General features: G+C 40.9%; 2 protein-coding genes across 17 annotated transcripts in view; one reads left to right on the forward strand and one right to left on the reverse strand.

Annotated features, from left to right (window-relative positions):
* Positions 1-21337, reverse strand: part of zbtb40 (zinc finger and BTB domain containing 40) — a 96185-nt gene extending 74848 nt beyond the window's left edge. Inside the window, exons 1-7 of one of the 6 annotated variants that reach the window (XM_048615289.1) lie at positions 21091-21335; positions 20208-20373; positions 17111-17921; positions 13031-13164; positions 11218-11416; positions 3907-4046; positions 1521-1713 (exon numbers count right to left, since the gene is read on the reverse strand). In XM_048615289.1, coding sequence (XP_048471246.1) covers positions 1521-1713; positions 3907-4046; positions 11218-11416; positions 13031-13164; positions 17111-17870 — 1426 coding nt within the window. In that variant the 5' untranslated portion in view covers positions 17871-17921; positions 20208-20373; positions 21091-21335. Of the gene's footprint in view, positions 1-1520; positions 1714-3906; positions 4047-11217; positions 11417-13030; positions 13165-17110; positions 17922-20207; positions 20374-21090 lie in introns of all 6 variants that reach the window. The other 5 variants (XM_048615290.1, XM_048615292.1, XM_020514560.2 and 2 more) reach the window with 5 other exon arrangements.
* A 14-nt stretch (positions 21338-21351) lies between these two features.
* si:dkey-205h13.2 overlaps positions 21352-24906 on the forward strand; it is a 155229-nt gene continuing 151674 nt past the window's right edge. For 3 of the 11 annotated variants that reach the window (XM_048615285.1, XM_048615278.1, XM_048615288.1), the window contains exons 1-2: positions 21354-21512; positions 23283-23409. The gene's annotated coding sequence lies outside the window, so the exon portion shown is untranslated. Of the gene's footprint in view, positions 21513-22006; positions 22221-23282; positions 23410-24441; positions 24458-24906 lie in introns of those variants that run through there. The other 8 variants (XR_007265323.1, XM_048615277.1, XM_048615281.1 and 5 more) reach the window with 8 other exon arrangements.

The raw sequence follows: 24906 nt of genomic DNA on the forward strand, positions 1-24906 counted from the left end.
GGCCTAGAACCTTCATCTGATGAAGGGTCTAGGCCCGAAACGTCAGCCTCTCTGCTCCTATGATGCTGCTTGGCCTGCTGTGTTCATCCAGCCCTGCACCTTGTTGTCTCGGATTCTCCAGCATCTGCAGTTCCTACTATCTCTCATATCCAGTAAAATGTTTACTTTCCTCTTACACTGTTAAGCATCCCAATAATATCACTGATAAATTGAAATATCCCTTAACTATGTATTTGATCGTCACAGGCATCATTTATTTGACATAAAATCAAACAAACCTAAGTAGCTTCTTTTATCTACTTGATCAACAATGCTTCTCTTATCTGTTATTGATCCAGAATACTCTGCATAATGTATGTAATGGAGGCAAAGTCATAGCTCCTAATTTACTCCATCAACATTTATTATTTCTCCATAAGCAAAGCTAAAATCGTAACTGGATAAGAAACTTGAAGTTAAGAGAAGAGTCTTTTTATTTGTACAAGCATTCTTCAGAGGCTACTACAGGTTAAAAACCAAATATGGTCTTAAGAACATTGGTGGCCTGAGATGAAAATTAAAAGTATTATAAACTTTCTAGAAGCCTAGTTAATTGCTTACACATGGTACACATCATAGGTGTAGTCACTGTTGTACTAAGCATTCATTCATACAACTCAATCAGACCATGAAGTGTTTATCAATAGCTATTGTTCTGTTTTCACATGTTGCCAATGGTTCACCTTTTTGGGAGTCTACAAACAAGTAGATCCCAGCTCCTTACATTACAAAAGTGTCTGCACTTGCTCAGATCTCCAGATAAATGTAAAGCATTCCTCAAGTACCCTCTTCAGTTTAATTCAGCTAGAAATTCTATTATATTCCTCACATCGATTCTCTAAGGCTCCAGAAGGCACCAGAAACATACTAAAGATTCTGACTTGAGTTTTAAATGGCAAATTAACTTACTGAAAAATGGAACAAATTATTAACACCAGGAAATAAACATGTATTGTTACAAGACAGGTTAAGTTTACTCAGTTAAAATAAGTTTGTTATCGCTGCAATAATCTAGGATTAAAAAAAGACATAAGAGCATATAACCCAATAGGCCCTTCAGGCCTGATCCATCATCAATATAAGAGCATGGCTGATGTTCCATCTCAACTATACCCACTGTATACAATACCTCAACTTACTTAGGGTGCAAAAATGTATCAATCGCAGCCTGAGTATCCATAGTTATCTATGTGGTGAATTCAAACTTGACAAACCTCTGCGTTAAGAAATTTCTCATTCTCTTAGAGCTAAATTTCAGACCCCTTATACTGGGCTTAAAACCTCCTGAACCAGATTCTTCAACCAGGGGAAACAGCCTCCTAGAACGCTTGAAGAGGTTGATGCTAAGAATTTTGCACATTTCAATCAGACTATTTAAAATTGGTTTAGTACTTTTTGGCAACATACCATTTCATTACAATATTTTTCACTCTGAATTCAGAGTTATCATTGTTCTCATCTGAGATTCTCATGTAACTGACCTGACTTTGCAGCTGTCTCTGGTTCTGCTGCAAGGGTGTTTAGTAAGGACTGCAGCATTGGATAAGCCTCTTTCATTGTTCGAAGAAGATTTAATGCAGTCTCAGCGCTGAGCTGTCTCTCTTCAATGACTTTGCTCAATAATTTAGCCATAGCGCCTCTCGCAGTCTGTCCCTGACAGCACTCCACAATTACCTAAATATCAACATATTAACAGTAACTACATTTTTTTGGAAGTAATAGGAAAATATGCAAATAGTACAAGGTCTGAAAACTACACTTCTAGTCTAACATCTCTCAAATCATACTTATGCACGAGGAAACGCTAACTGCTTAAGCAACTGTTTGGTCATACTTTGAATACAAAGGATATAGAGGCACATCGGTCAATAATGATAGCCAAAGTGGAAAAAAGTAAAAAAGGTTTTGGCTCCTCTATCTAGAGGAGACGGCTGTGGGGCAGTCTCGTAGAGGTCTTTAAGGGATCGACAGGGTAGACATAGGGAGGGTGATTCCACATACTGGAAGTCAGAAACTAGGAGCTATAAATATAATGTTGTTATTTTAAAAAAATCAAACAAAGCACTCAGAAGAAACTTCTTTGCACAGAGATTGCTTGGAATATGGAATTCATTACCACATGAACTAGAGGATGGGAAGTATCTGAATGCCTTACAGTGAAGCTTGGTAAACATATGAAGGAACTAGGAATAGGAGGGGGTGTTGACAGTGAGATGATTTAGGGTGAAAGAATTGTGCGGCACACAAACACCAGCACAGATCAAATAGGCAAAAGGTGTGTTTGTGTTGTGAATAAAAGCAGTGAATCAAGGCTTTCATTTGCTACATTTGTTTAAAGTGTTTGTTTACATTTCTTTAATAGCTTAAACTATTGCATGGCATGGTAGCTCAATGGATAGCACCGTTGCTTCACAGCACCAGGGTTCCAGGTTCAATTCCAGCCTGAGGTGAATGTATGGAGTCTGTGTGTTCTCCCTGTGTCTGCATGGATTTCCTCTGGGTGCTCCAGTTTCCTTCCACAGTCCAAAGATGTGCAGTTAGGTGGATTAGCCATGCTAAATTGTCCTATTGTGTCCAGGGATGCAGTCTTGACGGGTGAGCCACAGTAAACACAGGGTTACAGGGGCAGTGGGGAGGACTGGGTCTGGGTGGGGTGCTCTTCGGAGGGTCAGTGCAGACTAGATGAGCCAAATGGCTTCTTTTCGCACTGTAGGGATTCTAGATTCTAACTTTGTGATCCTCTAGTCATTTCATATTGTTCCTGTGATTTCTGCATCTTATGCTTATTTTACATTAAACTCACATAGTTTCCTGAAAAATTATGTCTGCCACTGAGTGTGACTTCTGAGCATAATGGGCACCATGACTTTGGCATTATTCAATTTTTAATACATTAGTAATTTCATAACTCTCAGAGCACTTCATGAACTGAAACCCATCAAATTCATTAACAATTTACAACAGAAAAGCTCCCACATGCACAACATAATTTCAATAACACCCGCAAGAAAATATTAGGTGGACGCAAAAGCAGATGATGGTATATTTATTCTCCGGTGTGTACTACCAGACTAAGGCTTTAGTCTATTCTCAGATCGACTCACAGGGAGCTCTGTCTTAGTCAGTCAACTGGCTTCACACTGTCACTTTGAAAGCTTCAGAAATTTTAGAAAAAAGCACGTTGATGGATACCATGAAAACAATGAGTGAGATCAAATCGATTTAAGTGTACTTAGCATTGATACCCTCTTTTAAAAAAAAAAGCACTGAAGCCATGTGAAAGGGGCAATGTTAAATTTATGCAAAGCCAGAGCTAAAATACAAACTGCAGCTTTTGGTACCTTGTTAAGACCATAGGCTCACTAGGATGATACACTGTTGTTACAGGAAGAGGCTTGAAATGTTGGACCGATCTCTCTTGATGCAGGGAAAGATGTCCAGAAACACAAATTTCTGGATGTCTGATAAATTTTGATAGCGTGCATGGAAAAGATCATCTTTTCTAATTGTTGAATAGCAACAAAGTCATGAATGAACATGGATAAAACCGTGAAGTGAGAGATAAGGAGAAACACTTCGCCAGAAAAAATAGATGAGGTAGAAATAATCTGATGTTTGGAAGATTCAATGGTGGAGAAATGGGAAGAGCACAAACCAGTGAGATGCGCTTTGGATTACTCTAGTAAAGAGCCAAGTAACCAAGATAAGATGGTCTGAATGACCTCCTTCCTTTACTGTACATTTCTGTATCTTAAACCAAAGAAGAAAGTCACTTCAATCTCTTCTTGGATTGCTAATGAAGGTAGAACTAGATTTCCAATCCATTTCAATAGAGTGAAAGTAAACATTTTTAAACTGAAAAATGACCTTTTTCTCCTCCTCACTGAAAACCATTTCTTCAGTAGACTCCAAGCAGTCCAATAAAGGGCTCAAATCCGTCACATATTGCAGAACCTCCTCTTTGTGCAAGTAAAGGTTGAGCAGAAAATCTTCTCTGTTGATACAACCTAAATATTAGAAACAACCAATCCATGAGCTCCAAACAAAATGAAGTACAGAAGCCTACGTATGAATAAGCAAGGCTCAAGTAAAAGGTGAAGTCATTCTTTCACACGAAATTGAAAATAATGTTATCAGATGAAAAAGTCTCAACCTGAAACATTAATGCTTGCTCCTTTTTCTTAGATACTGACAAACCTACACAGTATTTCCGGTATTTTCTTATTTCAGATTTTCAGCATCGACAACAATTTGCCTTTTCCTTCATTTGTTTACCTCTAAAGGCTTTAACAACTGACTCTCTGAACCAAGGACATTTTTGGATATGGCCTAAGAATAACAAATTATCTGAAATTTTGCCTACTTTTTAGGTATCCAGCTTACACTGTACTTCATTTTTGGCTTGTCCAAGTGAAGCACAGAGAAAGTACAACCTATATTTTCTTCTAGATGGAAAGCCATATACACAACTCGAGTTCCAGATAGCACTCTTGCTTCGGAATCAGACTGTAGTGGAGTCGAATCTCACTCCAGAAACTGAAACACAATACCCAGCTGCCACATCCAACACAGTACAGAGATTTCAGAAGTGCTGCACTTTCAGAGACACTGACTTTCAGATGAGACAAACTGAAGCCATGGCAGTATCCTCTCAGGTGAACTTAAAACATCCTATGACACTGTAAATAACAGCAATACTTATCCCTTAACCAATACCACACAGCTTATCTAGTTATTATCACATTGCTATTTAGTAAACCGAACAATTCACAAAATTGATTGATGTATATGCTACACTACAATAATGAATATACTTTAAAAGTTCTTAAGCTTTAAATTACTTTGGGCCGAACTGGAGTTGTGAAACGCACTATGAAAATGTCAGTACCTTTCCATAAACAATCTACCTTTGAGCATTCAGGGAAAAAGAAAAAACAAACTATAGTTATGATGGCAAAGAGAAAGCTTGACCAATTTAAAAATTTGCACCCTTTCTTTCAAACTTTCCCATTCTCTTACCCCTCTCTGCTCCTAAGTTGACATCCTTCAGAGATCTCTGCCCTGCTCCAATTCTGGCCTCAAGCATACTGCTGATGGTAATCACTCTGTCTTTGGTGTAGTACCTTCAACTGCCAAGGTGCTAAGCTTTGGAATTCCAACCTTAAATCTCCTTGCCTCCTTATTCTCTTTTGTTTTAAAATGCTCCCCAAAAACAACTTAAAGTAAGCGTTTGGTCACTTGTCTGACATCTTATGCAGTTCAATTTCCAATTACGCAAATAACAATGCTATGAAGTACTTGGGACTTTTCAATCATGTAAAAAGTCCTACATAAATATAAGCTATTGTTTGTTAGAAGAGCATGACTATTAACATACCAGATAAATCAACTTATGTAATAAGATATATAGTTTGACAAATGAAGAGTTGGAGCGCATCCTCACACAGCAGTACCTCAATATTATTACAATCATGTAGCTCTTCCTCACGGATTTCCCTTTCTGGTTGATGCTCTGCAACTACAAAGTGGACCTTTTTATTAAGAACTTCCATCTCACTGGGGAGGCTTCAGGACAATCCATATCCAAACAACCTGCTCTGAAATTTCTGCTTGCATTTTGACAAATGCACCCAGCAGCTGAGGCAAACTGCAACATTCAAATGAAATCAACATTCTAAATGATACACTTACAATATTCTTTTAAAGAGGTCAATGAATCTTATCTCTCAATTTTAACAGACCTTTTTAAAAAATTCCAGGATCTAGATGCGCATTTTTGCCAAAAACCACTGTTCTTCCTTGGTCACCACTCTGTTTGTCGAGATGTGACTATTACTTTATGTGATGTACTGTTTACAGACAGAGACTGGCAAAGAGAAGCAACAACTTTACAATGGCTACTGTCAGTGGCAGAGTTAATAAAATAAATTTCTAGATCTACTCATTTTTATTTTGTCAATTTATACAGGCAAATTAAAAATGCAATGACGGTTAATATTTTTAATTTTCTAATTAATAAACAATATATAGTCATTTACCTTTAATTAGAAATCATCTTTGTGGCTGTCTGTTAGTCTGCAAATAATATATTCCAAAAGCTAATTTCAGTAAAACTTGGTACCCAGGACCAAAGGAGACTGGTCAGTTTTTCGCAAAGATACAGATTCAAATCCTGAAGTCTTTTTTTAAAGAATGTTATGAACTGTCTTAATATGGGGTAATTTGTCAGAGCTCTCAAAATGTGAGCGGAACTTTCACAGCAGATGTTGAATCGCTTCAGGCCAATTCATTAACAATGACTTAAATAAAAAGGCTTTTGTTCACTTTCACAATAGCAATTAGGGGTGGGCAAAAATGTTGGAGGAGTCAGTAACATCTGCACTCCATGGCTGATTTTTTTTTTTGAGAAGTTACAAAGCATCAAACAAGGCAGGGAAAAGCCTCAAGATGTGCATTATTGTAATACAGTTAACTAAAGTGAAAGTATACACTAAGTGCCTTCTTCACTTGTTCAAATATACTTTTATATACTGTATGCTATACAAAAATTGAAAACTACATTCCCAATTATAGCATTTAAAAAAATTTTTCTTCATGGGTTGTGGATGTTGCTGGCAATGTTATTGACTGATCATTGCCCAGAGGGCAGTTTATAGTCAATCACATTGTTGTTGATCTGGAATCACATGTAGGGCAGACCAGGGAAGAATGACAGTTTCTTTCCCTAAAGGATATTAGCAAATCAGATGGGCTATTCTTACAATCTCCATCAGTTTCACAGTCACCATGAAACTCTTAATTCCAGATTTTTAATTAGATCCAAATTCCACCGTCTGCCACAGCCAGATTCGGATCCAGGCTCCCAGATCATCACTAGGGTCTTTGGATTAATAATCTATTGATAATACTGCTGGGCAATTGTCTCCCAATGCGTGACAGATGAAACAAGAGGTGGGCAGAGTATAGAAATCTTCCCAATAGGCTTTAATAATCAACTATTTGCTCATTGCAAACAGAAAGAAATCATCATTTAAGCATTTATCTGCTAATCCACTCCATGCAGGATCTGCTGAGTTTTAAACAGATGAAGTCCTACCCAATATCTCATCGTATTGTCTACACTATATCTAGTTAATAATCTAGATTTTACTACTTAAGCAATAACTGAAACAAAGGAAAATACGTACAATGCAATAATTTACCTTAACTGAAATAACTAGTGTTTTAAAAAAAAGTGAACCTGTCACATAATTGCACTATTGTCAGACAAATTTTGGCTACAAAAATTAAAACAATAAACAGCAGAAATTATGATAGTTTAGCTTTGCTATTTTTTTCTATAATATTAATCATCATTGATAGAAAAAAGCAGTTTGCAAATAATCACCCACAGAAGTGCTCTTAATGCAGCATAGTATATAAATGAAAAACAGACCTACAGTTCCACTTATTGATGGTAGCCTGTAACTACAGCAATCTCGAACCTCTTTGCATAGGGGTTCCTGTGAAACGTTGATTGCACAGGTATGCTTGATGTTGACCTACCTAATGAAAATGTCCAAAAATCCTGAGAACAGGATGTCTTTTTTTGTTAAGGGCACAGACTTTTTTTTTTAAGTGGAAGAATAGAAATAAAAATAGACTTGAATGACTGACTCTTTGGTGCTAAGTCATGGTAAGTAGTACTGTTAAGATACCTACACACCTTATCATTAGGTGAGCAAAAACGAAACAAAACCAAAGTAGCTCAAAAATGGCCAAGACTTGAGTGGTGCTAGAAGAAAAAACACAACTATTTTCACATAATCTCTTCAGTCACATGATTCACTGAGAGTTCTTCATACTGGATCTGTATATAATGCAAACAACCACAGGAAATATGCCTGCTAAGCAAGATTTTGACTAAGTGAGAGTTCAGATAAAACAAGTCAAATTTTTTGGCAACCTCATGGCAAGGCTGCTGATGATATTAACATATGGTGGCTGGGCGGTGACTGTGTGCAAGCATTTCCTTCAATCACCTCAACAGAGACAGCTGGCTCAGATAGCAGCTCCATGTTGAACATAGTCAGCAGTTGCTGGACTGACCTGGGAAGGTACCAACACAAAAGTGTGAAGTGATTCATTTTGGAAGGTCGAATTGAATGCAGAATACAGGGTTAATGGCAGGATTCTTGGCAGTGTGGAGGAACTGAGGGATCTCGGGGTCCACATCCATAGATCCCTCAAAGTTGCTACCCAAGTTGATAGGGTTGTAAAGAAGGTGTATGGCGTGTTGGCTTTCATTGGCAGGGGAATGAAGTTTAAGAGCAGCGAGGTTGTGCTGCATCTCTATAAAACTCTGGTTAGACCACACTTGGAATATTGTGTTCAGTTCTGGTCACCTCATTATAGGAAAGATGTAGAAGCTCCAGAGAGGGTGCAGAGGAGATTTACCAGGATGCTGCCTGGACTGGAGCGGACGTCTTATGAGGAAAGGTTGAGGGAGCTAGGACTTTTTTCATTGGAGCAAAGAAGGATGAGAGGTGACTTGATAGAGGTGGACAAGATGATGAGAGGCATAGATAGAGTGGATAGTCAGAGACTTTTTCCCAGGGCGGAAATGACTATTATGAGGGGGCATTTTAAGGTGATTGGAGGAAGGTATAGGGGAGATGTCAGAGGTAGGTTCTTCACACAGAGAGTGGTGGGTGCGTGGAATGTGTTGCCAGCAGTGGTAGTGGAGTCAGATACTTTAGAGACTTTTACCGACTCTTGGATGCTAGTATTCTGTAGCGTATGGAGGGTAGTTTGATCTTCGTAGGATAATCGGCCCACAATGTTGTGCAGACTGCAGGGCCAGTACTGTGCTGTACTGTTCTACGTTCTAACTTGCACCCACATCCCAGGGATCTTGCTTCCATTCGAGAGTCAGCTCTGACATGTGTTTAGTTTCGGCACAACTGATGGATACTTTTCCAGATGTCAGTCAAGGAATTGCTGCTTGTAGAGTGTACAGTGAATAGAGTTAAAATGGAATTTTAGGATGAGGGTAAAGCATTGTATGGGAATTGAATGAGGTTATGGTTCTGGAGAGGTGCTTGGGAAGGTAGTATGGTTGGAATGGAGTTGGAAGAGGAAAATGGTGAGATGATGGCATTTGAAGTAATACAATTTAACATAAGTATTTTGTGAATCTTTGATAGTTTCAAAATAATGAATTTTGATAGAGTAGATAGGTGGAAATAATTTTTTTTTTTGAGTGAAAAGGGGTTACTGACCAGAGGAGACAGATTTCAGGGGTGGCACGGTGGCTCAGTGGTTAACACTGCTGACTCACAGCGCCAGGGACCTGGGTTCGATTCCACCCTCGGGCAACTGTCTGCGTGGGTTCCCTCCGGGTGCTCCAGGTTTCCTCCCACAGTCCAAAGATGTGCAGGCTAGGTGGATTGGCCATGCTAAATTGCCCATAGTGTTCAGGGTGTAGATTAGGTGGGTTATAGGGGTATAGATCTGGGTGGAATGCTCCAAGGATCGGTGTGGACTTGTTCGGCTGAAGGGCCTGTTTCCACACTGTAGGGATTCTATGATGATTCTTCGATGATTCTACGAAAAAGTGAGGATTTTTTTTTTTAAATGCAAGTTTCTATATCTTTAATTCTCTCTGGGAAGTGGAAACAGATTCACTAAAAACGTTTTAAAAGACAACTAGATATATACTTGAAAGAGAAAGATTTGCAGATCTGTGTTGAAAGCATAGGGCATTAGTACTAAGAAAATAGCTGTAAGAGCTTACCCAGGTACAATGGACTAACTGCAGCATTCTATGGCTCTATTTCCTTCAGGCAACATCCATATACAGACAATTAAGATTTGCAGCAAAATACATTTTTGGACAGAATTGTCAAATCTAGCACCCTTCCTAACACACAAACTTGATTTTGGAATACTTCCTCCCCCATGGGAACCCTCATCAAACTGCTTCTATATTTTGTCCAGTATCTGTTCAGCTTCAGATACATCTGATGAATATGAACTTTTATTATTAGCAGGTCTCAATACATATTCTTCAACTGCTCAAGTCCAGTGTCATAAAAAGATATATACTCATTCACAGGCATCTTGTTACCTAGTTATGCAAAAGTCTATTTACAAACTCATTTCAAAGTTTTGATGTTATCTCGTAAACCTTTTCAGGGTCTACAAAATGCAATCTAGCCAACCATCGACCAGTTAACCACTGAACTGACATTTCTGACCCTCTGTGTAACAACAGTTTTTCCTAGGGTGGAGGTAGCTATTACGAGGGGGCATAGTTTTAAAGTGAGCGGAGGTAGATACAGGGGAGACGTCAGAGGTAGGTTCTTTACTCAGAGTGGTAGGGGCGTGGAATGCATTGCCGGAGAGGGTAGTGGAGTCGGCCGCATTAGGGGCATTTAAGCGGCTATTAGATAGGCATATGGATGATAGTATAAGGTACGGGTGGAAGTTAGATAGATCTTAGGATTAGGGTAAAAGTTTGGCACAACATCGTGGGCCAAAGGGCCTGTACTGTTCTATGTTCTAAGAGCTTGGGCATCAAGAAAGACAACTTGTCAGAATGGCCCAGAGGTCTAAGGTACCAGACTCTAGGAGTGCCATTCTGTGCCTTACTGAAACCTGGTGAATTTTGCTCCCCTTCTAACTTAGTGCAGAGAGGATTTTTTTTTCCCCCAGTTGGGGAGTTTAGAACCAAGGGATATATTCTCAGGATACAAGGTTAGACCACTTGGTACTGACATGAGGAAAAATGTCTTTACAAAGAGTAAGCAACTCCAGAGGGACATTGACAAGTTGGCTAAGTAGTAGACACCCGGCAGATGAATTTCAATGCAATGAAATATGAGGTAATGCACTTTGGTAGAAGAAACATGAAGTGACAAAACAGACCCAACGGTACAACTTTGAGGGGTGTGCAGGAGCAGAGCAGAGGGGCGAGTATTTTTTGTCTGACCTGAGTCAGAAATAGGGTCTCCAGCTCTGATTGGACTTTCTGGGCTAATGCGTCTCTGGACTAAACCTAACATGAAATATTACATGATCTACATTCAAAACAAAAGTTGAGTGATGGAATCCACAACAGCTCTAAAGTAACACACTTACCTGCTGGCTAGTGCAGAATCGTTATGCCGAATGAACATTACTCACTTAAGCACTCACCAGTTACTACTAAACGTTCTATGGGCAAGTTTTGGTTTAAGTTCTGAAGCACAGTCTGCAGACTGGGGTATGCTTCTTTGTTCTGTTCAAGCACAAATAGCAGGGTTTCCAGTTGCAAAGTCTTCTCTTCTGTAACTTTATCCAATAATTTGCAGAAAACTTCACTGCTTTCTCCTTCTTTACAGCAGTCTAGGAATATCTGAAGCAGAACATGGAAGTTCAACATTAGTTATTCTTGGTCCATACCATAATTTATTCCCACTGACTATTTATACTGTTGTAAATTTACACACAGGCAAAGTAATCTACGTTTGCACAGATGCAGCATGCATTCAAGATACTTAAGGCCTAGTGGCACACCTATAATGATGGAAATATTTACTTCACAATATACACTGACCTTACTAGCTTCCCATTGAAGTTTATTCCATTTTTCAATCAAGGGAATGAGGTAGGCGTAGAAGAAGCACATTTCATCAGGAAACAGCAACTAAGGCCAAGGCTAAGCCAAAAAAGTATTACTGAGGTTTGGGGTGAGTGAGGCTAAATGGCAAGGCAGGAGACATTTAAGAGGGTGGAGGTATTAGAGGTTTCAGTGGTCTGAAAATTGGATAAATCTCAAGGCCCAGATGAGATGTATCCAAGGCTACTGTGGGAGGGAAGGGAGGAGATTGCAGGGGCCCCCTGACATTAGGTTTAAATCCGCTCTGGACACAGGACAGGAGCCATAGGACTGAAGTATAGTAATGTGGCACTATTATTCAAAACAGAGGGTAGGGATAAACTGTAGACTACTGCGTCTAACATTAGTGGTGAAGAAACTGTTGGAAAAATTCTAAAAGACAGAATTTGGAGAGTTCAAGATAATTCCTGAATAGTCAGCATGGTTTTGTCATGGGGAGATCATGCCTGCCAGGTTTGATTGAGATTTTCGAAAAGGTGAGTAGATGTGTGGATGAGGGTACTGTAGCAAATGCAGCCTACATGGACTTCAATAATGTTTTTGACAAGGTCTCACATGGCAGTTAGGGGAAAATAAGATAGGCCAGGAGGTTTACATGGCATTTCAGGGTTGGGGCACGTGAGAGGCGCACGTGTGTGTGTGGTGCAGGTAGGTAAACTGGAACTAAGTGCCCGAAAACATCGCAGAGGCAAGGACCATCACGACATTCAGGAAATGGTAGTTTTGAGTTAAATAGAGGGCTGGATAAGCTAGGACTTTTATCACTGAATCATGGGAAGTTGAGGGGTGAGCTTATAAAGGTTTATAAAATCATGAGGGGCATAAATAAGGTGTACAGCAAAGTTTCTTTTCCCTGAGGTAGGGGAGTTCAAAACTAGAGGGCATAATTAAAAGGTGAGGGTAGAAAGATATAAGAGAGACCTGAGGGGCAACTTTTCCATCCACAGAGTGGCTCATATGTGGAATGAACTGCCAGAGGAAGTGATAGATGCAGGTACAGTTGGAACATTTAAAAGACATTTGGACAGGTACAAGAATAGAAAAGGTTTAGAGGGATATGGGCCAAATGTAGGCAAATGAGAATACTTTAGTTTGTGAAACTTGGTCAGTATGGACAAGTTGAACCAAAAGATCTGTTTCCATGCTGTATGAATATATGACTCTAAGTATTTAGATAAACCCTTTGAGTACCTGCGTGTACAGGGTTATAGGCCAAATAGAAGTAGAGTAGATAAGTGCTTAATGATTGGCATGGACATGAAGGGCCAATGGGACTCTTTACATGCTGCAAAACTCTATAATTCTATGAGACAATAATTTAAAATCTAGATATCAAACATAGATCAAAACCTTTTTCTCTGCCATTGGGATATCTTCACATTTAACCACAGAATCCACTAAAGCGTGTAGGTCCTGGACAGCCTGTGCAAGATCATGTTTATGCTGCATGAGGAACTCTTGTTCTGAGAGATTTCTGGGCTCTTCTGCTCAAAGATACAAAGATAACACTAAACATTTGCAGAAAGCATCATATTTTGGAAATTCAGAAATAAGTTTAACAAAGATATGCACAACTAGTTAATTTAAACATATTCTCTCAAACATATATAGCTCACAAATATGATCACCCAACACTACGGTGGCCTGGCATGGAAGGGGACGCTTGGAAACCATGAAGGTGGAAATTGCAACATAATCATCCTCTAAATACTGGCAACTGATAGATGACATCAAGGCATGCTAGTGTGACCTAAAGGACTTCCTCCAAACTTAAAGTCATGCACAGTAAGGATTGTCATACAAACCACTGGGTCACTCACTCAAAGCCAGACGTAGAGACAACCCAACAAAGATATTTTGCACTATCAACCTGCAAACAACATCTTGCAAAGATAAATACCAAGCAACCTAATTGCCAAATTGCAATACTATGATCTCACTGATAATTCCATTCCAGAACACAGGGACCACATCAAAGCAGCAGTAATGGATACTGAGGTAATCAAACTAGCACCAAGGTTTGTTGAAAATTACAAAAAAGACCACAACTTGAGAGCAGTAAATCGGTCGGTATGGACAAGTTGAACTGAAAGATCTGTTTCCATGCTGTATGAATATATAACTCTAAGTATTTAGATAAACTTCCTGAATGTCTAAAGGATCACACTTGCAGTAAAAATTCAAGTACATATGGATGGTGGCAACACAAGAAGGCTTTTGCAATGCACTAAAATCTGGAACAGCATATCAAAACCGAAAACCTTGAGGAGCGCCAATGGCAAGACATTACACAATGACATGATCGTATGGAGTACTAAGGGATACTGTCATTAACCACAGAAACATTAGCCTGTCAAAGAAGAACTTGAAGAGAGCCCAGCTCTGGAAGAAACGGTGACAGCTGTCAATCAGATGAAAAGCAACAAAGGCCCGAGTTGATGGAACTCTCCCCTCCAAAGGCTTGAAGCGTGGTGGATCTGTTCGACATACCGAGCTCCGTGAGCTATTCATGGCCTGCTGGAAACAGGGCAGATTTCCACGGAATGTTTGTGATCTTGTTCAAGAACCAAAGGAGAAAATTTAGACTGCTCCAACAACTGTGGGATCACCTTGTTTTCTATTTCTGGGGGAATTCTGGCTAGAACACTTCTAAACAGCCTAGTGCTACTGTTGCAGGAAACCTCCCAGAAAATCAAAGGCAATATCAGGACAGAAGCACCACAGACAAAGTATGTGCAGTCAGAAAAACACAAAATAAGTGTTATGAGCAAAGCAAAGGCATGCACATCACTTTTGCAGACCTCACCAAAGTATTCACTACATAGATCTGGACTCTCACCATAGAATCCCTACAGTGTGGAAACAGGCCCTTCGGCCCAAGAAGTCCACACCGACCCTTGGAGCATCCCACCCAGACCCATCCCCCTTTAACCCACACACCCCTGAACACTACAGGCAATTTAGCATGGCCAATCCACCCAGCCTGCACATCTTTGGACTGTGGGAGGAAACCAGAACACCCGGAGGAAACCCACGCAGACAAGGCAGAATGTGCAAACTCCACACAGACAGTCGCCCAAGGCTGGAATCGAACCCAGGTCCCTGGCACTGTGAGGCTGCAGTGCTAACCACTCAGCCACTGTGCCGTGAAAAGGATGCTGACCCAGATCTACAGCTATGGTGAAGCAGTTTCATAAAAATCAGTATAGACATGTCAAGCACACACTGACCTTTCATATCTCCAACAGCATGACACAGGTGTATGCTGGGCCTGATTTTATTCACCACCTTCTTCAGCATGATGATGCAGCAGGCAATGGAGGACCATGTGGGGAGTTTATATACACTTCCAGAATAAGAGAGGTTTTATCAATCTCAGGCATCTTCTGACTTGCTCAAGGACTCAGGAGAAACTACGAACTTCTAAACGCTAGTGACTGAATTCTCCTGCCCAGCACTTATTGTCCATTCCTAACTGCCCAGATGGCAATTAAGTTATGAGTTAACAACACTGCTGTTGGTCTGGAATCACATGGAGGCCAGACCAGGTAAGCACAGTAGACTTCCTTCCTTAAAGAACATAAATGAACCAGATGGATTTTTACAGTAATGAACAATGGTTACATTGGACTAGTTTTTATTTCCAGATTTTTAAAAATTTAATTCTGATTTTACCATCTGCCATGGTAGGATGTGAACCCACGTCCCCAGAACATTAGTATGGGGTTCTGGATTGCTAATCCAGTGACATTATAACAACCTATGTGGGGACTATCATTGTAATTATTACCACATAAGACAAGGAAGTGAGCAACAGGCTTCCTAAGACACGTTTGAAAGAATCTACAAATGTGTGAGGAACGATGACAGCCTCAGAGAAGGCAAACACCAAATGTACAAAGTTGTGGTCCTCACCATCCTTCTGTACAGCGCTGATTCATGGGTCCTTTACCACCGTCATACACTTCAAGAGCATGCCTCCGAGAGAATCTCTACCAGTTCTGCCTCCACAGCATTCTCAAGATCCACTGGCAGGATCACATCACTAATATTGAAATCCTGGAAACAGCCATATCACCAGCATTGAGGTCATCCTCCTGCAAAGCCAACTGGTTGGACAGATCACATTGCCAGAGAGTGTGACAGTTGCCTGCACAAAACTGTCTTGGACAGAGATGACCACTAGTGGACCCCACTCAGCCAGAAGGGCCATATGCAAACATTTCAAGGACTTTGAGAAGACCCTTTGAGTACCACAATAACTTTTGTCAAGAAGCACATAGATACTGAATGAAGAGTTTGAAGGACACCTTTGAGTCTGAGCAAAAAGCCAGCAGAAAGAGAAAATGAGAACTACATCCAACTGCCCTCAGCCGGGACTGCACCTTCACTTGCATCCACTGTCAGAGAATCTACCAGTCACAGATAGTCCTGATCAGCCACCAGCAGTCTGGTGACTGCTGAGAACAACAATCCTAAAATCAACTGCAAAGAAATGCCAAGAAGATCATGCTGTCTACACCTTCTGCTCTCAAAATTTACTTTTATCCTGCAAATCAAGAAAGTTACATACAATTTTTCAGCTTGTTATGAACCTGACTAAAACACTCACAATATCCAACTCTAGACACAAGTCATACTAGGTCCAGGTTAGGAGCTGAACAATCTACAGTATGATGAGGCATACAGCAACAATTGTGCAGACAGTGATTCACTGTCGAATCTTTTATAGCAAATATATATTTTTAAACTCCATACATCACTATGTGAAGAATACTGAAACACAGAAGTTTCAGTGGTTCATTTCTGCAAATCTAAGTGTTCACAGAAGACAAAGAAAAGTTTTTTTAGCTCAGAATTATTTTCAGCAATATTAGAAAGGCAAATTACCCTTGAGCTCAGATTTCAAGTGAGGTAGAACTGTCAACATGTTTTCTGATTAACTTTTTTTCTGATTAAGCAGAAAACAGAACACACAAGTACAAGATAGTTAAACTCCTGGAAAGTATCTGCCAGTACAGAACGTAATTCATGCAAGGAACTGATTTGTTGACCTAGAATGTCAGAAACAGACATGGTTACCAAGTCACACTCCAACAGTAAAACTGCCACTTAGCATCATAGCTTCCAAAGACTGTCGGCGGTGGAGGGGGGGAGCCTGGGGATGCGGCAGTGTAAGTGGGAGTCAGGAATACAGAGGATTTGAACTCCTGTCTCTTCAGCATTAGCTTGGGCCTTTGGATCACTGGTTCAGCAACATTACCACCACACCACTCTCATTGTTGGCTCAGGACCATTTCATTGAGAAAGGTTGAGATACTTCCCACCAGCCCTGCTGTTTAATTGACTGAAGCTCTCTGACACACCCCTGATCATCATCTGTTTGATACAGAGATAAATTCACACCAAAATGTTACACCTGTGTTGTACCTGTTACTGAGAGCTTCCCCTTCTTGCTGGGTGGCTCATGGAGAATTTCTTCACCCTCAGTACAACCTGAGGAACAACTAACATTCTGGATGCCAGCCACATGGCTTTCTACTGAACTTTCTTGCTGCTCAACATCTTGTTTTGGATCAACAGCGTCAGCAAACAGAGCAGTCTCCTCAGTAGACAGTGCAACCCCAGTACTTTCAAAGTCTTCAATGCCAGTGCAATTTAATTCTTCTAGAGACAGGTTTTGCTCTGCTGGTCCAGTTACTTCAGTATCACTAGAAGCAGGCACATCATTACTGTCCAGTTCTTGAGATATGCAATGCTGATGTGTGACTGCCAGATTTAGTGTATCTTCGCCAACAGCAGGGTTCGAAGCCTGCACTTCATTTCCCCCAGTTTGTTTCATTAAGTTTGCCACAATGCTTTTACAACTGACAGCAATATCAAACATTTGTAAATTGTCTGCAACTGAAACCACCTTTGTAAAGTTGTGCTTCCCTGGTGGAACTTTCCCTGTATAGACCATCTCCAAAAGAACAGCAAACTCCTCCGGGCACACAACAGTTTGATCAATGGAGATCGTATCTGTGTTGTCCAATAGAGATTTGAAGAGCAAACTAGAGGCGGCTAGCACGAGTTTGTGCGCTCTGAACGGAGTGTTGCCGATAAGTAATGTGCAGTCGCAAAACTGTTCCTCTTTCCTTAGGGTGTACAGCTGCTGCATGAGCTGCCTGCTATAGTTTGGCAGTTCCATAGTGTTGGGTTACCTTAAACTGTGCCTCAGGATTGCTCTTCCAGATGCTACCTTTAAACAGTAAAGAAAAATGAGAGATTAGTCTTATGACAAATCAGCATAATTCTTTTGCGCTTCATAACAGATCAGATGACCACAAAATACAGTAACTTTTAATCAGTGTGGTCCTTGCTTTGCAAAGTACTTCATATTTTGTGAAGTAAGTTGTTCTGCACCTGTGGGATAATAGTTAGCTAATTAGAGATTTTAATCTTCACCACAATATTTAGGTACTGACTGTTCATAGATTCACACAGTGCAGAAAAGGTCCTTCAGCCCACTGACATAACCTCTACTAAAAGTGCACTAATCCCAATTTCCTGCACTTGTCCCATATCCTTGAATATTGTGAAATTTGAAGTACTCTTACAAATATTTTTTAAAAGATTGAGGGGTTTCCGGCCTCCACTACATTCCTGGACAGTGCATTCCATATTCCCATCATCTGCTGAGTGAAAGTTTTTTCCCAAATCCCCTCTGAATCTCCTGCCCCTTACCCTAAAACTATATCCTCTCGCGATTCGCCCTTTGACCAAAGGGAACAGTTGCTCTCTATTCACCCTATCCACACCTGTCATAATCTTATACCTCAATCATGTTACCTCTAGTCTTCTCTGCTCTATCTAGTCTCACCTTATAGCTCAATTTCTCCATCCCAGGTAACATCCTGATGAATCTCCTCTGTAACCCCTCTAGTGCTATCACATCCTTCATATAGTGAGATAACCAGAACTGCACATAGTATTCCAGTTGTGTCCTGACCAATGCTCTGTATAATTCCAACATTATCACCTTGCTCTTATACTCTACGTCACAACTGATGAAAGCTAATGCCCCATATGCCTTCATAACTATCCTGCTCATGTGCTCTGCCAACTTCAGGGATCTGCAAATAATTACCCGAAGATCCCTCTATTCCTCTAAACTATCCAGTGTCCTGCCATTTATTAAATACTCCCTCATCTTGTTTCTTCTTCCAAAGCGCATCACTTCACACTTATCAGAGTTAAATACCACCTGCCACCAGTCTGCCCATCTGACCAACCCATTTATATCTTCCTGTAACCTACAAACATCTTCATTATTAACCACTCCAATAATCATGGTGTCGTCAGTAAATTTGCTTAACATTCCTCCCCACATTTTCATCTATATTATTTATGTATATGACAAACAATAAGGGTCCCAGTACTGATCCTTGTGGTACACCACTAGACACAGGCCTCCAGTCACTCAAACAGCCTTCTACCATTATCCTTTCGGTCCGATTACTAAGCCGCTTTTTGATTCATCTCACCAAGTTTCCCTCAATTCCATTTGTGTTAATCTCTCAATCAGTCTCTCATGTGGGGCCTTGTCAAAAGCTTTGCTAAAATCCATATAAGCATCATCAATTGAACTTTCCTCATCCACACAATGACATTTTCAAAAAATTCTAACAAATTTGTTACGCATGATACCCCTCTGACAAATCCATGCTGAATATCCCTAATTAACTCATGCCTTTCCAAGTGGATATTAATTTTCTCCTTCAGAATCTTCTCCAAAAGTTTCCCTATTCCTGAAATGAAACTCATTGCTCTGTAATTTCCTGGTTCATCTCTACCTTTCTTGAAAGTTAAACCACATTAGCTGTCCTCCGGTCCTCAGGCACTAGCATAGTGGCACCAAAAATTTGTGTCAGGGGCCCTGCAATTTCCTGTCTCGCCTCCCACAGCAGCCTGGGGTATAACTCACCCAGGCCAGGGCGTATGTCTGTTTTTAAGCCAGATAGAGCCTCCAATACCTCCCCATTTCCTATGTCAAACTGTGCAAGGTCCTCATAGTCCCTTTTCCTGAATTCCATACCGAAGGTCTCCTTTTCTAGAATAAAAACCGAAAAGAAGCATTCATTTAACTGCTTTCCAATATCCTGTGGCTTCACACACAGATTGTCTCCTTGGTCCCTACCCTTTTCCTGCTTAACCTCTTCCTTTTAATGTATTTATAAAATACCTTAGGATTCTGCCTAATCCTGTTCATAAGTCTTTTCTCATGTCACCTTTTTTGCTCTTTTAATTGTTTTCTTAAATTCCCTCCTACATTCCCTGTAGTCTTCTAGCACTGAAGCTGAATTGCTCCCTTTGGACTTGCTAAGAGCCTTTTTGTTCCTCATCCAATCCTGAATTGTCCTAGACATCCAGGATGCTGTGAACTTATTGTTGTTACATTTCTGTATAAAGCATACGTGTTGGACCTGTACTCTCCCTAGCTCCTTTTTGAATGCCTCCCCCTGCCATTGCTCCGCTGTAGACTTACCCACAAGGCGTAGTTGCCAGTCAAGCCAGATCCTGCTTTATTTTAATAAACTATGCCTTCTCCCAATCCAAAGCCACCTTTTTCCTTGTCCAAAATAAATTGGAACCGTAGCACGTTGTGGTCAGGACTGGATTGCATTTTTTTCCCTCCATTTGACACTAAACACCTAGAATAAGATGCAAGCTCTTGAGGGCATGGCAGAGAGAATGCATACGAGATATGGAATGGGCTGGAGCAGCATGGGATTATGCCTCCCAATTCTTACCCCCACCCACCACCACTGTTTAGGGATTATTGAAACCCCCATGTGAGAACCGTGAGTGGGGAAAGGAGGCCTTTGAGAGCGAGGGGCTGGTGTGCCGTCTTAGTGCAGGATGCAGATATTCCATAAATGAAACAAAAAAAAACTTGGGGATGCTGGAGATCTGAAACAAAGAAATACATTAGTGGCGGAAGTCAACAGGTCTGGCAGCATCTGTGGGAAGAAAGCAGAGTTAACTTTTCAACTCTGGTGACCTTTCATCAGGAATAGGGCACTGGAAGTGAATAGGATGAACTGAAGTAAAGAGAATGCCGCAGGGAGACAGTGTGAGAGTTACTCAAAAATCGATGAAGGTGAATGAGAGATTGAGGGTTGCAGTGGCCGGTGAACTGTAGAAGGGCAAGGGAAAGCTAGCGCTAGGTGCAAGGAGGTACGCTGTCTGCTGGAAGGACATGGGTTTCGAAGCTCAGCTCATGATCACAGATTGAAATATTGGGATGAACCCCCATATCCAAATACTCTAACTTGTGACAGAGAGAGAGAGAGACCGCTCCGTTATCTCGCTCACTGGCTGCGACAACAACACAGCCGAATGACCACGGCCCTGCTACCCACACTAACCTGCTCTGGACAACTCGTCGTCCCACTACCTCTCCCCTCACATCCCCAAACCCAGACATCGCCGACTTAGCCACTGGGCGGCCGTCACACACCCATTATTTCCGGCCACCAACACCTCTCAACCGGAACCATAACCTCAGTCACGGGGCTATGGATACGAGCCAGCAACGCACAACGGGGACACTGCGCGGGCTCAGTCCCGGCAGCTTGGGAGCAGTGCGCAAACTCAGTCCCAGTCGCGCCCAGGCTACTCGGCCACAGTGCGCAGGCTCAGTCCCGGCCGCTTGGTGGTGTTGTTTACCAAGTGACAAAAACAGAAGTTGCTGGAAAAGCTCAGCAGGTTCGGCAGTATCGGTGAGGAAACGAATCAGAGTTAACTTTTCGGGTCCAGTGACCCTTCCTCAGAACGGAGTGGTTGCTAGGTATGGCAGAATGTGCCGAGAGATCAGTTTGTGAACTTTTTTAAATTTATAAACAATTCAAATTAAACTCCAGGGAGTTGCTGAAATTTGCAATTTCAAGTGAAACGATTTATGAAAAATTAATAAAGATAACACAGTGTGGAGCTGGAGGAACACAACAGGCCAGGCAGCATCAGAGGAACAGGAAAGAAGGATCTAGGCCTGTTGTGTTCCTCCAGCTCTACACCTTGTTATCTCTTGTTTGTTTACAACAGACTGCTTTGAATTTTGACTAATGAACTGTTCATGTGACTTATGATGTATAAACATCTGATGAATCTTTATTGAGTTAGAGTGGTACCACTTCGGAATCTTGTCTCGGGTAGTTGTCCCAATCTTAGCTCAATAAGCGATCATTAATGTATATCTTGAGACTCCTGAGACATTTTATAAAATAATCTACCTCAACACTTTCACTCAACAGCTTGATTTTTTGTAAACATGTTTCTGATTAGTCAAAGAGCTTGTTTGCTGTTTGTAAAGCATGGAACTTGTCAAGAATATATGGAGGAACACCAACCAGCACAGCCATCTGCTAATACCTGAAAGGAATTGAAAATTATCAGGTTAAGTAGGAGTGGAGATTATTTGACCATGAGAAGAGGCGATGCATGCGTTCCATAAATGGGATTGGAATTACCAGGTTAGAAATGTTGGAAGAGACTAAAGGTAAACAAACATTACAATTAGAGCAAAGTGGTAACATTACCATTGCCTTTGAAAGTCTCCATCCCGTCCTTCAAAGACTTTATTTCTGGCTCCTTTCATAGTACAACAGGACACGTTGCTATGATTTCACAGTCAACTGTGCATATTATTTGTCCCTGTTTCTATATGTTAGAAATAATCACACTTCAGACTTTGAAAGATTAGAGCTATTTGTGTTTAATAATGCTGCCGGGCAAGGAGACTGCTTTAGGCTACTAGCTTGTTGCATATCACATGACTGCAGTGTAGCCATCTATGTGGCCCCCTCTAACACTTGCACATAACAACTGGTTTCTGGGTAACTAGATCCTCGCTCTTTACTGATACTGCAACAATCTATAACACATATATAAGGATGATGAAGAATAAGTTATTCATCAAGCTGGGAAATACATGCATTTCACCTGTGATGATATAGCCAGATGACATTGAATGTACTGGGAGGCTATAACCTTGTGGTATTATCATTAGATTTTTCATCCAAAAATTCAGCTAATGCTCTGGGGACCTGAGTTCTAATCCTACTGTGGTAGATTGTGGAAATTGAATTCAATAAAAGAAAATTGGAATTCAGAATCTTTTCAATAACCATGAAACCATTGTTGATTGCCAGAGAAAAACCCATCTGATTCACTAATGTCCTTTTGGTAAGAAAACTACTATCCTTACCCAGTCTAGCCTATATGCGACTTTAACCCACAGCAATATGGTTGATTCTTACCTTGCCCCCTGGGCAGTTAGGGATGGCCAATAAATGCTGGCCTAGCCAGAGATGCCCTCAGCCTGTGAACAAATGAATAAAAAGAAACACTTTGAGTGCACATGCTGGAACTGATAGAGATGCCTGGCACCCATTCTCGTAAGTGACGGTCTTCTGCAGTGCCAGACTTGCACAGCTTCATGCTATACATGAGATTTTGCAGCGAATAGGAAGTATATACCTGCCAGAGAGTAGCAGATCCTCTTAAGACACAAGAACCAAGTTCTTTTGAGCGAGCCAACCTTTGCAGCTATCTCTTCCAGGCAGCCTTTGTCAGTTGAATGGTCTCCTGGTGCCATCCTGAGGAAACAAAGGACTGAAGCAGAGACTGAAGCACTGTCGAGGTGCCCTTGACAATTGGATGTTCAACCCAAGGAGGTCCTGACAGGGGTAAGAACTTCCTGCCTGCCCAATATGATTTGCTGTTCCACTTGCATATGCATACATAATGAGCTGAAAAACAAGTTATCGCACAAAACAATGCAACCTAACATAGTTAAGTCCTAAGGTTTTGGAGTAGATTTGTAGCTCGTGTAGTGGGTGTTGAGGTTGGTTGGATCGCCGAGCTGGTTTCTTGTTTCGCAGACGTTTCGTTACCATGCTGGGTAACATCCTCAGTGCAGCCTCCGATGAATAGTTAAGGTCCTGTTTTGGTGCCCAGTGCCACACTTAGCCTGCAAAATAGACGATTCTTCCCCATACAGGTAGTTCTCCTATAAAGTGATAGTTGCGTTCTTATGTTACCTTGTACTATGGAAAATCGCCATAGAAAATCACGTTATAGGGAAATTGCTGTAGAAAATCGCTATACCTGTACAGCAGAAAGTTTGTGTTATCCAGACAGTGTCCACGATTCATCAATTGCGTTACAGCAATTTGCATTAATGAAACACACAATATAACAAACTACCTGTAATTTGATTGGTATTTCACTGAAAGAATGATTTTCAAACTCCCAGGCATTACAATTACATATTTAATGTGAATAACATGGTTCAAATAAAAAAAAGGTGTTTTTTATTTGGACAAGGATCTAAAGCATAGAGTTGCTTGTGTGAAGACAATAACTGTGCCTGATTCACACCTGAGCGTTTTCTATAAAAGTTTTACTACATTGACTGTTAACAGCTTAGTTAGTTTTGTGATGTCACAAGAAATTTGCAGAACCTCAGTGCTGTTTATTATGATATCATAGATGAATGAATGTTTCTGTTTTGATTTTCAAACACAAAGCTAGACGTTAAAGCACCACCTGGAAAGGGCCACAAAGGTGCAGACTCATGGAATGATCACCTTCCACGTGAGCTGCTACCTCCTGGTGTCTTGTTCCAGTATCCATTCGTCCTGTGTGCAACTAAATAGGTGCTTCAGTAGTCTACTCGACCATGGGGAGTATCACAGTTACATCCGAAGCTGTCTTCATCCAACATCTACTAAGGTACAGTTCTGTGTCAGCGACTAGTAAGCAGGAGCACATACTTTGGCCAATTCTTCTCTTCACAAACCCAAGAAAGCTGAGGCTATTGGTAACACCAATCAGAAAATTCCCTGCATATTGAGATAGTAATACCTGGAATATCCAGACCAGGTGGCTTAGTTACCACACTGGGCTGTGCAATGTCTCTCAGAACAAATGGGAATGAATAATGAATGTCAGAGATAGTTAGAACTGCCGATGCTGGAGTCAGAGATAACACAGTGCGGAGGTGGAGGAATGCAGCAGGCCAGGCAGCATTAGAGGAGCAGAAAAGTTGACTTTTCAGGTCGGGACCCTTCTTGGGGCCCCATTTCTGAAGAAGGGTCCCAACCTGAAACATCAACTTTCCTGATCCTCTGGTGCTGCCTTGCCTGCTTTGCTCCTCCAGCTCCACACTGAATAATGAATGT

Source organism: Rhincodon typus, chromosome 31 (assembly GCF_021869965.1).
Source record: "Rhincodon typus isolate 14 chromosome 31, sRhiTyp1.1, whole genome shotgun sequence".
In the NCBI taxonomy this organism is placed as follows: Eukaryota; Metazoa; Chordata; class Chondrichthyes; order Orectolobiformes; family Rhincodontidae; genus Rhincodon; species Rhincodon typus.